General features: G+C 55.3%; 1 protein-coding gene across 1 annotated transcript; it reads left to right on the top strand.

Annotated features, from left to right (window-relative positions):
• The first annotated feature begins 750 nt into the window (after positions 1–750).
• On the top strand, positions 751–10,122 carry Krt71 (keratin 71). The gene is made up of 9 exons (XM_006981878.3): positions 751–1,767; positions 4,052–4,266; positions 4,836–4,896; positions 5,349–5,444; positions 5,754–5,918; positions 6,143–6,268; positions 7,597–7,817; positions 8,711–8,745; positions 9,418–10,122. The coding sequence occupies exons 1-9, from the start codon at positions 1,324–1,326 to the stop codon at positions 9,627–9,629; spliced, it is 1,575 nt and encodes a 524-aa protein (XP_006981940.2). The 5' UTR covers positions 751–1,323; the 3' UTR covers positions 9,630–10,122.
• The last annotated feature ends 2,104 nt before the right edge of the window (positions 10,123–12,226 follow it).

Below are 12,226 nucleotides of genomic sequence, written 5' to 3'. Positions count from 1 at the left end.
CGCCCAGTGAACCCAGGTGGAGCCCCAGCCTGGCCTGTGCCCAGATTTTTCTCCCTTCAGAACCCTATTCAACTGAGAGCCCCACCTCACTCTGGTGGGGACCTTTGAGAGAGGCCATTCTCCAGAGGTGAGGCAGCCATGGGCTGACCAAAGTGATCAGTGAAGGAGACTGGGGGCCATCATGGGAGCCAATGACTCAGGATAGAGGGGACCACAGAGGGAGCCTCTTGAGGCAAGTCACCGAAAACTGTTTGGTGTGGTGGACAGCAGTACTCCCATTGAGGGCTTTCTGACCTTAGCTGTGTGTCCGGACTCCTAGGAATGGCCTCAGACAGGCTCAACGCCTGAATTCTCAGGCCTGGGCACGGTGGCTGGAGTTAGTGTTCATGATTGGGGGCGATTCATGCCTTTCCTAGCTGATGCACACGGCAGGAGTGTGGGGCATGGCGAAACAGAGCTCCTATGGTACGCCTTTGAACTCCCCAAACCATGTCCATCTGTCTGTCCTCTCTACCTGCTGCCAGGGAGTCCCCACCAAACTCCATGCTCTTGACTCTTCCTTTTCTCCGGTGGCCCAAAGGCTGGTCCCCTCCCTCAGCCCCTGAACAACCTGACTGTGGATGTTTGCGAGGTGCAATGAGGACAATCCAGCTCTCTCCAGAAAGTGTGATAAACACGTGGTTGCCGTGATCCCATAGCTATTGTGACCCGGGCTGCTCAATGCTAAAGACAGGGCCCTGTCACTCTAGTGCCCCAGCAAAGAGCCACTTCTCTCCAAGGCTTCTGCCTGCAGGAGGCCTGGGGAGAATGGCTGCTCTGTGGGGTTTCTCTGTTCTAGGACAGAGGATACAGCTGTGGTAGAGTCCTTGAATACTAGACTCTGTGGGCAACTCTGTCCAAAATGTCCATGTCATCTCTGCTCCCTGAACCCCTCTGCAAGGACGCCAACCACAGAGATAAATCTGAGAAAGATGGTACTGTGCCAGTGACATTCCCCTGGGGAGGCTGCGGCCTGGGGCAAATTACCTTATAACAGTGGGTTAATTAGATAAGACCCAAATTACCTGAGCAAAGTTTGCAAGCCCAGCAACTTGACAGTTTCATGTTGTTTCAGAGGTGGGGAGGGCCGATCTCTGGCTCAGCACAGAGAAAATGACTTCTTGCTCCTAGGCAAGCCAAACCCACGAATTAAGCTCTCCACTGCCCATCTGCAAGCCCAGCGCCACGCGTATATAAAGGCACCTGCTGGTCCTCACCACAGCCAGAACAACCTTCCTGGGATTCACCTTCCTCCCGTCCTTGTACTCCATCTCCACCAGCAACATGAGCCGCCAATTCACCTGCAAGTCTGGCTCCGGCAACAGGGGCTTCAGCGGCTGCTCAGCTGTTCTGTCCGGGGGCAGCTCATCCTCTTACCGGGCAGGGGGCAAAGGGCTCAGCGGGGGCTTCGGCAGCCGGAGCCTCTACAGCCTGGGGGGCGCCAGGAGCATCACTCTCAACATGGCCGGCGGCAGCGGGAAGAACGGAGGTTTTGGATTTAGCCGGAACCGGGCCAGTGGCTTTGCTGGCAGCATCTTTGGCAGTGTGGCCCTGGGACCTGTGTGCCCGGCTGTGTGCCCGCCCGGCGGCATCCACCAGGTCACAGTCAACGAGAGCCTCCTGGCCCCACTCAACGTGGAGCTGGACCCGGAGATCCAGAAGGTGCGCGCGCAGGAGCGGGAGCAGATCAAGGCTCTGAATAACAAGTTCGCCTCCTTCATCGACAAGGTGGGTTTGCCAGAACAGGGGGACCTGGGAACAGCTCTCCTCTCCTCCTCCTGGAGTAGGTATCTTCAGGAGGCACTGAAGTTGGGTACCCTTACTGTACACAAGGGGTGCATTCTATCACCTCAGTATCCTGTAAAAGATTCTCTGTTGTCCGGAGAGAAAACACCAGCAGGGGTTGGTTTTGCTGGTACAGGCTTTCAGGGACACTACAGGAGAACCCTGGGGAAGAGATCTGGGCCTTGCTGTGGAGACCTGGCCTGGTACCATTGCTAAGCCTTTTGGTCACACAAGCCGTACACAGGGAAGGCCAGGAGGAGGAGAATCAGTCTCAGGGCAGCCAGAAAGCCAGTCTTCCTCCCAGGCATGTTGACCTTGTACCCTGGTCACCTGACTGGTGGATCAGGAGTATGAATGGGTGTGTGGTCACCCCAGGCCCTTTGGGCTACAGGATGTCTCCACGGTGGGCGTTTGTATCAGCGGTCAAGGGTACTCTTGAAAGGTAGGGGTAGAGGCTCTCTGGAGTCAGAATTGGCCTATGACCGACTGTGTGGGTGGCTTTTGGGGGAATTACTTGCTCCATCTGGGTCATTATGTTCTTACCTCTAGTGTGGAAACCATGACCTTCCCATGGGGCTTGCGTTAGTTTACAAAAGAAGGCTCACACGAAGATCTTGGCACAATGCCTGTCTCAGACTAAATCTTCCCCCGATGATGGCTGTTGTTGCTGGGGAAGGATGCTGGGAAGCAGAGAAACCTCAGACCTGGACAGGACCTCAGGGATCCTCCAGCTCAGTCAGGATGCTGGCTGTGGTATATGAGAGACAGTTTCCCCCAGCTTATGGGTCAGCAAAGCCATAGAGGCCAATGCCACACCCACAGCCATTTGGAGGACAGGCCGGGTGAGGGTTCACCCTCAGTCTCCTACCTGCAGGTCTAGGGTGAGAGTTGGGAGGGATATGTTGGCTCCGTGACAGTCAAGCATCACAGCCCCGGGCCTGTGGCCACAAGAGCAGCTCCTGCCCCACAGTGTTAGTCTTCCCGTGTGGAGGCCTCGCCCTCTGCTCAGTCTCAGGGGCCAAGGCTGGCGCGGCAGCTTCTTGTCCTCAAGGCTAGTCACGTCTAGACAATCAAGGTGCTCTGAGGATTTAGGTCTGGGGGGTGGGAGTGTTCTGCGCCTGGGTGGGCTGTCCAGACCCTACAGAGGGGCAAATTCAGAGACACAGAAAAGCAAGGTGAGGGTGGTCTTCTCTGGGAGTAGGAAGGAGACCCGAAGCCTGGTTAACTCTCAGGAGCTTTGGTCTCAGGAGCACTGTGGCCTCTCAACCACAGGCAGAGAGGAGATGTCAAGACCTATTGGTGACCTAACTGTGGCCTAGTGGCATGTTGGGTACTGTGGTGTCCCGGATGTGGTTAATGCTCAGCTCAGGAAGAACTTTGGGTTGGTTAAACCAAACTAAGTGCTCGATGATCTGTTAGAGACCCAAAGTTCAGTGCATAGCCTCATCTCAATGCAGAGTTCCACATGGTATTCCCACTTCTTGTGAACACAGCCTTACTTAAGTGTGCCTGTGTTCACTGATGTTAAAAAAAAAAAAGACATCAAATTTTAAAAAATTGTCCTCTCTATAACCAGCTGGGGGGTGTATGCTAATGATCTCTGGTAAGTTCCCCGATTTGGTGAGAGCCAGGCTCTGTCTATCCCTCTGGTTCCATATTTCATGCTTGCTCCAGACAAGGTAGAGCTTGTCTGTTCTAGAGCTGCACATGTGTGTATGCATGTGTGTGGGGCAGCATCTGTGAGCAGAGACAGGGTGGGGCCAGTGTGGAGTCTGAAACACTGGGAAGCTCTTGACCCCAGCCTCACTGCACTCTGACATGTCATAAGATAAGGAGCGGACGTCATGTACAGAGTGGGTGCCTTTTCCAGACAGATGCACCCAGTCTGGCTCTGCACTACTGCTGTTGCGTGTGCTCACACTTTACTCTGCTTGGTCACCGTGGGCTCTGGTTGATTGGAGGTCCACAGTGAGGGGACATTTGTCTGGGTTTAGTCCTGAGCTCTGGCTTTGACTAAACTTCTGGACCTTGGGAAGAAGCATGACTTCTTCATGTCCCAGTGTCTTCTCCACTGATCGTGGCCAACCCACCTCTGATCAGAGCTGCCCGCCTCTTACAGCTATAAGGCGCAAAGGAAAAGATGCAGCCGGAGCGCTGAGCATGAGGGCCTTGTGTGACGAGTGTGATGAATTCTCGGGGCTCAACGGTGGCTGGGCTTGGGTTCCAGGTGCGCTTCCTGGAGCAGCAGAACCAGGTGCTGGAGACCAAGTGGGAGCTGCTGCAGCAGCTGGACCTGAACAACTGCAAGAACAACCTGGAGCCCATCCTCGAGGGCTACATCAGCAACATGCGGAAGCAGCTGGAGACGCTGTCTGGGGACAGAGTGAGGCTGGACTCCGAGCTGAGGAACGTGCGTGATGTGGTGGAGGACTACAAGAAGAAGTGAGTGAGGACACGGCCTGTCACCGGACAGCGAGCCTTGTCCCTCTGAAGGGTTTTAAATCTTGGTTTCAAAGTTTTGGAGGTGGAGAGTGGTGTTCTGGGCTATACCAAGTAGAGTCACCACATCAAAAACCCAGAACATGCTCCCTGATCCCTAGCCTCTGGACTGGCACTGGAGACAAATGTCCAAGTAGCTGGACCATGATCAGAGCTCTGGCCTGGGCTCAATGTTGGGTAAACCTTCCACATTCTCAGAGCTTCTGTGCTGAGAAAGAGCATGGGGACACTTGGGCACCGTTCACATTTGGTAGGAGGCAGCTTGCTTCCTGCATCCCCCTAGGTTTCCCAAGGGCCATTCGCTGCACACACTTCCTCCTCATTTTCCAAGCTGGATCTTCTTCCGAAGCTGGCCACTATATCCCTTCCTCCAGGAAGTCTTCCTTGCTTGGCTGACCCTTCAGTCTTCTGCGCCTCACTGGCTGGCACTCTTTTCCGTACTCAGGGTCTTCCCTGGGTCCATCAGGGCTCTTGGCAAAGGGTGTAAGCTATGATCCCTGGCTTTCTCACAGGTACGAGGAGGAGATCAACCGCAGGACAGCTGCAGAGAACGAATTCGTGCTGCTAAAGAAGGTGAGTGGAAGGCGGTTCCAAGGCCAGGGGCTGGCCAGAGAGGCTGAGCCTACCAATGTGCATTGCCATCAGCCCCCAAATGAGCTGATGCAGGAGTAACAGTGGGAAGGCCGGAGGACCATGACATCCAGGAGAAGAAAGGAAGGAAGGGGCCGGGAGGATGACAGGGGAGGAACCAGCATGAGGGGCTCCCTGCAGCCATGGGACCTAGCTCAGATGTTGCAGAGGGGACTTTTGCAGCAGCCTGGCTGTGACACCCTTTCTGAAGGTTCTCATTCCTGCTCATGGATCAGATTCTCAGGATGGGAGATGAGGGCTGCACCTTCAGCTGTCCCTACTGCCTTCCTCCTGAGCCACACAAGAGAAGATAATGTCTTCTTCCTCCAGCCAGGCAGCTGGGCTGGGGATGAACGTCACCTGTGGTGACCGTGGATCGCTGGGTCTTCTTTCAGGATGTGGATGCGGCTTATGCCAACAAGGTGGAGCTGCAGGCCAAGGTGGACTCCATGGACCAGGACATCAAATTCTTCAAGTGTCTCTTTGAAGCCGTAAGTCTCTTTGCACCCCATTCTTCAGGATAGTCAGAGGCTAAAACTCTAGGGACTGGGGGGGGGGGTGGTCACAGAGGCTCCAGCTCTCAAGGAGGCCCCTGAGTCAGCCATCCATCTCACGTTACTCCTGAGAGCCCCCTCTCCATTCCTGAGGCCTCATTCCACGGCAGCAGAACCAGCCTAGGGTCCAGCAAGGTATTTTCTTTGCACACGAAGGTAGCAATCTCATGTTCTAGACCCTATACGGCATCACTAGAGTTTGTCATTGGTCAAGCTGATCTCTTCCCCCACCTATGGTCCCTGTAGGAGATGGCTCAGATCCAGTCCCACATCAGCGACATGTCCGTCATCCTGTCCATGGACAACAACAGGAACCTGGACCTGGACAGCATCATTGATGAGGTCCGCGCCCAGTATGAGGAAATTGCCCTGAAGAGCAAAGCTGAGGCCGAGGCGCTGTACCAGACCAAGGTGAGAGGCCGAGACCTGGCTGGGGCCACGGTGGGGGGCAGGGCGACACCATGATGTGAAGGCTTATCAGCCTTCTTATCAGCCCAGTTATGTTCAGATAAGAGATAGTACCCAGGTCAGAGTCCCCCGTGCCCTGGTGCCACGACCCTTCAGTCAGGGATGCAGGGACCTCCACAGACTCCATGCTATCACACTTCTCCATCTCTGTGCTTTGGGCTTTCCAGTTCCAGGAGCTACAGCTGGCAGCTGGCCGCCACGGGGATGACCTCAAAAACACCAAGAATGAAATCACCGAGCTGACCCGGTTCATCCAGAGACTCCGCTCAGAGATTGAGAATGCCAAGAAGCAGGTGAGGGACTTTGGCCTGTGGCCAGGGGCAGTGAGCCCAGTGGAGGGCATGTGAGTTGAGGGCCTTGGCTTCCCAGATGTCTCTAACAACAGAAGATACTAGTGAGGTCATTGCCTCCAGCAATTGGACGTCTCTGGGGCACCCTCTTTCCTGCTCACTCCCAGCCCCTTTCCTTGGGTATTCTTGTCTCTCTCAGGAAGCCCTCCCTGGCCTACAGGCTGGGCGCAGAGCTCCTCCGGCAGGCTGGGCTCCTCGGTGTCTGCCCTTCCCTCATGTGTTCACAGCTCTTGGCACTTCCTCTTGGCAGTCACCTGTTCCCCATGCTCTCTGGAATGAAGAGAGTCAGGGCACTGGCTGCTCCATGACCCCTCAGCATCTTGAGCTGTGCCTACACATAGCAGTAGCTTCATAAACGCCATTGATGTGACTGAGAAGGGGAAGCAGACTCAGGGAGTCCCCAGTAAAGTGGGAATGCCCCACGTTAGCAGGTGGGGGCAGAGGATGCAGAGGGAATGAAACGATAGCCCACAACTCTACTGAATTTAATTCCCACAAAGACCTTGAGGGGCAGCATTCCCATCTCTCTGCACCAGATGAGAGGTGTGGCGAGATTGGGCAGTATACCGCTGCTAGACGCAATGCGTGTTCTTCCTATGGGCTTTAACACAATCGTTCTGCAGTCACGGGTGGCCATAGGATCAGATGAGATGAGGCATGGAACAGGTGGTGCTGAGCAAGGTGCTGGGCAAAGTGCTGGGCACACAGTGATGGGTGGTGCTGAGCAAGGTGCTGGGCACACAGTGATGGGTGGTGCTGAGCAAGGTGCTGGGCACACAGTGATGGGTGGTGCTGAGCAAGGTGCTGGGCACACAGTGATGGATGGTGCTGTGCAAGGTGCTGGGCACACAGTGATGGGCCAATAATCATCATTCTGGGAGAATCTCCTTCCTGGGACCCTAGCCTGTGGCCATGTGTCTGGGCAGGAACCATCATTGCATCTAGCACATTGTCTTGTAATATCTCTCCTCTCAGACCCTAAACAATTCAAGGACAGAAAGCCACTTACTCACTGTGCAGCCTGATGATCATTGTCTGGGCACTGGAGTGGTTGTGGTCTCCAGAGGACAGGGGGCGTGCTTTCCTCTCACCATATGTCTGGGAACAGGGCCATAGCTGAGATCCAGGAGGGCTTGCCAGCCCCTTCCAGCCAGAGCGGAAGCGTGGTGTGCATCCAGCGTGCCACTGGATCTTACTGAATGTGGGGAGTTTGGCTGCAGACAATACCCATGCCTCCTTCAGTTCTCTAACTTCTTGACTTCCTTGCTTAGGCTTCTAATCTGGAGACAGCCATCGCTGATGCCGAGCAGCGAGGGGACAGTGCTCTCAAGGATGCCCGGGCCAAGCTGGATGAGCTGGAGGGTGCCCTGCACCAGGCTAAGGAGGAGCTGGCCCGGATGCTGCGTGAATACCAGGAGCTCATGAGCCTAAAGCTGGCCCTGGACATGGAGATCGCCACTTACCGCAAGCTGCTGGAGAGCGAGGAGTGCAGGTGAGCTGGTGTGCTTGGGCAAGAATCCTGTGAGGCTTCAGCAAAGGAGAAAACTCCACACCCAGCAGGAGCTGTTGGGGAGCAAAGGGTTGGTGAGAACAGGAATGCTAACAGCAGTTAGGAACACCAGCTGGGCTGGAAGTGCGGTTCAGTTGGTAGAGTGCTTGATTAGCACGTGCGAAGCCTGGCTTTGATCATCAGAATTGCATATAACTGGACGTGGTAAGCGCATGCCTGACATCCCAGCTTTTGTGAGGTAGTCAGGAGGATTGTTCAAGGTCACCCCTGACTACATGGTGAGTCTGAGTCTGGGGCCAGCCTCGGCTACATAAAACCCTGGAGAGAGAGAGAGAGAGAGAGAGAGAGAGAGAGAGAGAGAGAGAGAGAGAGAGAGAGAGAGAGAGAGAGAGAGAGAAGCACTCATACCCATGAATGCTGATGCTCACTTCATCCTGGTTGCTGGGCTGTGGTGTGCTACACGAATCAGCCCATGCAGCCCTTACAACCTCCTGAGTGTCTGGGAGCATCCCACTTCCTTTCTTTCCTGAATCCCACTCCCCTATTAGGGTTCCCTGTTCCCTCTTTGGACTAGCCACTCCAGCTTCCCGGTGTGCTAGGGAGTGAGAAGCCTCACAGTGGCAGGACACTGGGAGTGGACATACAGTCCTCACACATGCTCCTCTTAAAAACGATTATTCAGTCCAGTATGTTGACTGCTCACCCCCAAAAGTTCATGGGTAGCCTTCAAAGCTCCTGAGGCTCTGCTTGTACTAAAGCCGTCCTGGAGTTTCCACAGGTGCCCTTTGGGTCCAGAAGCCCACCTCGGGCTGGTGGGGACAGCGTTCTGGAAGAGGCTGTGGGATGCCCCTAATTTTACTTCTCTCCAATAACAGGATGTCGGGAGAGTACCCATCCCCTGTCAGCATCTGTAAGTATTCTGTGGGCTTGGAGCTAAGTCACAGTCAGAAGGGAAAAGGCTGAGATCACAAAGCCCAGAGGGCAGGCCTAGGACTCTTTCATCTTCATCAACCTGCTTCCCAGGGGATGACAGTAAGGGACAGCCACAGGAGAGTGACTTCTAAGAAAATGATGCGTGCGGGGGTCTGTGTCAGGCTTTCGGGGCTGGCTTTGCAAGCCACAGTCAGATTGGGGCTGGGGATTTAGATGGGTTGGGGGCACTAAAGGGAGTCCAGGAGGGGTGCTTCAAGCTGTCAGGATTGGATCTGGGATCACGGGTCTTGGATTGCCATCTGTGGGGAGCCAGCAAGAGAAAGAGGCTGGAGGTGGATTTAGCAAAGTCACTGATGGAGGGGACAGTGGTGGGTGCCCAAGACGAGGGAGCGTGTGGGCACCGCGTGGGCACCACGTGGGCACCTGGTAGAAGGAGGTGGGCTTGAGAATCAGCAGGGCAAGACTCAGCCACAGTGGGTATAAACTGAGTAAGTCGAAGACACGGGGAAGGTGTCCTTGGACTATTCTCCCCAGGGTGAGGGAATGACTACGATCAGGTCCTCACAGAGCCCTGTCTGTCTCAGGGGGAGGAGAGTCCCCTCCCTAGCTCTGCCTGAGCAGGCCTGAGCCCAGCTCTCTCTCTCTGCAGCCATTATCAGCAGCACCAGCGGCAGCGGAGGCTATGGCTTCCGGCCCAGCACGGTCAGCGGTGGCTACGTGGCCAATAGCACCAGCTGCATCTCTGGAGTGTGCAGCGTGCGTGGTGGAGAGACCAGGAGCCGGGGCAGTGCCAGCGACTACAAGGACACCCTAACGAAGGGCTCCAGCCTGAGCACCCCCTCCAAGAAAGGCGGTCGGTAGAGAGGGCTTCCCGACCTCGGAACCCCAGGGCCCCTGGATTTGTCCTCAGCCACCCTCCTTCCCCCTCCACTGTTCCGAGTCTGGCTAGCCCTGGGCCGCCACGTGTGGTGCGCGTCCCGTAGACACCAGGGCTTCGCCAGCTTCAGCTCATCTCTGCTCAGGTCCAGCCTGTCCCTCCCACCAACCTTTGCCTCTGTCCTCACCATGCTGCCTGGCTTCTTGGGTCCCAATCTGGGCTTTCTCGTCTGCTGAGCTTTGTCCCAGCTCCTGCCTGTGACAGGAGCTAGCTCTCTATCCAAGAGGGCGACTAACAGACAATGAACTGAGAGTGGCCAGCGGACCCGACCCCGGCACAGTCTCATTTTGAGTGGGACCACTCGAAGTAAAGGGACTCAGTGTTCACTTTCTGCACCCAGAACCAGAGAAAAGAGGACATGCTTGGCTTCTCCTGTATTCTTTAAAGCCCTCCCTGTTGCATCCTCAATAAACCGTGCAATCTGACGTCTTGGTCTCCGAGTATTCAGTGAGCACAAGCCAAGTGCTCAGGCGAGCATGCATACACATGGCACACATACAGTCACACACAAGTGCACCAGTGTGTGTGTCCCCGGTGTGGGTTGAGGGGGTAACGGCTTTCTCTGTGGAGCAGAAATGAACAAAGCCTTGGCATGCTTGGCAGAAGGAGGGCTTCTCCCTGGGGCTGCGGGTGGGGGAATGCAGAGAACAGGCTGGAAGGAGGCGTTGGGGGCAGAAGGGTGGACAGGAAGGGTGTCTGTGCGGTGAGTCTGTGGCTGTCGACAGACATCTGAACTGTGTCCTGGCAGGAACTCTGGCCCCGTTCCGGGGTCTTTCCTGGAAGGCGGGTGGGTTGTGTAGCTGCCCTGCTCTTCACTGTACTAAGCCTCCTGGGGGAGACTCTCACATCCAGGGCCGCTGTTGTGCCAAGACAGGGCAGGAGGCCAAGTTTCTAGAAGCTGAGGCTGGAGCAGAGTAGAGTAAGTCGTGGTGAGCTGGGTGGTCGGCGCCTTGTGTGGAGGAGGAGTTCATGGAGTGAAGAGATTCCCTAGGCCAGCTGTGCGGCTAGAGACGGGATGGAGGCAGAGGAGGGGCAAGGAAACCCAGAGTCCACGGAGTCAGTGGGCAAAGACTTGTTTGCAAGCTAACCATACCAATGGTGCTGTTTGGGGCGAGGCAGGGGGTTTTGGCCACACAGAAGGCCAAGGGTGCACAGCTGGAACAGAGCAGAGGAGGCGGGATGGCAGAGGGAGCAGGGGGCTCGGAGGAGGGGCTGAGTGGGTTGGGCAGCTGGTACAGTGTTCAGAAGAGTCACGTGGCTCGGGGCAAGGCCACAGAGCCAGTTTTGAAACTCCAACATACAGGAGGCAGCCTTCAGGCAGATTCCTTGGCTGGCAAGGTGTGTGTGTGTGTGTGTGTGTGTGTGTGTGTGTGTGTGTGTGTGTGTGTGTGAGAGAGAGAGAGAGAGAGAGAGAGAGAGAGAGAGAGAGAGAGAGAGAGAGAGAGAGAGAGAGAACCTGCCATTTCCCTAGCAAAGGTCCTTTACATACCTGCTGCTTTTGTTACCTTCTGCCTTTACAAGAAATAAAATGAGATAGTAAGCGATGTTTCCAGTCAAGAGCATCTAACACATATCTCAGGTTTATGGTGGGGAGCTTCTCTGGGTGTTGTTGATTTACCACTTGGATCTGGGGAGGAGGGAGTAATGACTCCTCAAATTGTTCCTTTATACCCCAGGGCTCACAGGAGCTTTCTATGTGAACAGAGTTAACCTGGGTTCTTAGTTTGTTTTTTAGAGCCACAGAGACGGAGCAGGATGCAGCTGGGAGCTCCATGTGAGCCCCATGGCAAGTCCCAGCATGGGCGAGCTTGGCTGGATAACAGCCCAGGCAAGACTTGTGGATAATTTGGGGCAAAGGAATAGTGACACTGTCTATCCAGCAGCTTCAGGTTCAGTTAGAGACTTTAAAAATTAGTGGGGAGAGATTGAGGAAGACGTTTGATGTTTACTTCAGGTTTCCATAAATGCATATGCACATAGACCCCCCCCCCATGACCTCCTTAGTCCTTTGATTGTCCGTGGGTGGCGGGGGGGGGGGGGGGGGGGGGGAGGCAGTGGCTTAACCTCGCCCCGGCCTCAGGGCAGAAGGAGGTGGAGGAACTGACAGCAGAGGCTGGGAGCCTGATGGGGGCTGCTGCCATTCAGAAGAGCCTGGTCTAAACTTCTACTGGGATGGGCTAGGAGCACGAGGGAGGACGAAAGGCTGAGAAGGAGGCAGCATCTGAGACAAGAGGCTGTGTAGGCTTCTCCTGCTGCACAACAGATTCCCTTAGTGGCAAAAATAATTACCCCTCATTCAACCTCTGACACCACACAAAGGACCTGAAATGCCACTAAACCAACCACCAGGGGTGACAGATGCCGAGGTGTCCCAGGCTGGAGATAGAGATGCAGCTGGACAGCTCCACGGGGTGAGGTGACTTCTATCTACCAAAGGAGAAAGAAGGGGGCCAATGGGCTGGGTCAGGGCTAAGAGGACCAAGAGGTAGAGGACTGGTTGCCATGACTACAGGAGAAGCAG

Source organism: Peromyscus maniculatus, chromosome 20, assembly GCF_049852395.1.
Source record: "Peromyscus maniculatus bairdii isolate BWxNUB_F1_BW_parent chromosome 20, HU_Pman_BW_mat_3.1, whole genome shotgun sequence".
Lineage (NCBI taxonomy): Eukaryota > Metazoa > Chordata > Mammalia > Rodentia > Cricetidae > Peromyscus > Peromyscus maniculatus.
Note: the sequence above shows the minus strand (reverse complement) of the source record. Positions and strands in the feature narration are given on the sequence as shown.

Bases quoted from the DNA above. Each gene is read 5' to 3' on its own strand.
- Krt71 (XM_006981878.3), top strand. From the start codon at position 1,324: ATGAGCCGCCAATTCACCTGCAAGTCTGGCTCCGGCAACAGGGGCTTC. The intron at 5,445-5,753 runs GTAAGTCTCTTT...TGGTCCCTGTAG, and splicing joins TCAAGTGTCTCTTTGAAGCC to GAGATGGCTCAGATCCAGTC. The intron at 7,818-8,710 runs GTGAGCTGGTGT...CTCCAATAACAG, and splicing joins CTGGAGAGCGAGGAGTGCAG to GATGTCGGGAGAGTACCCAT.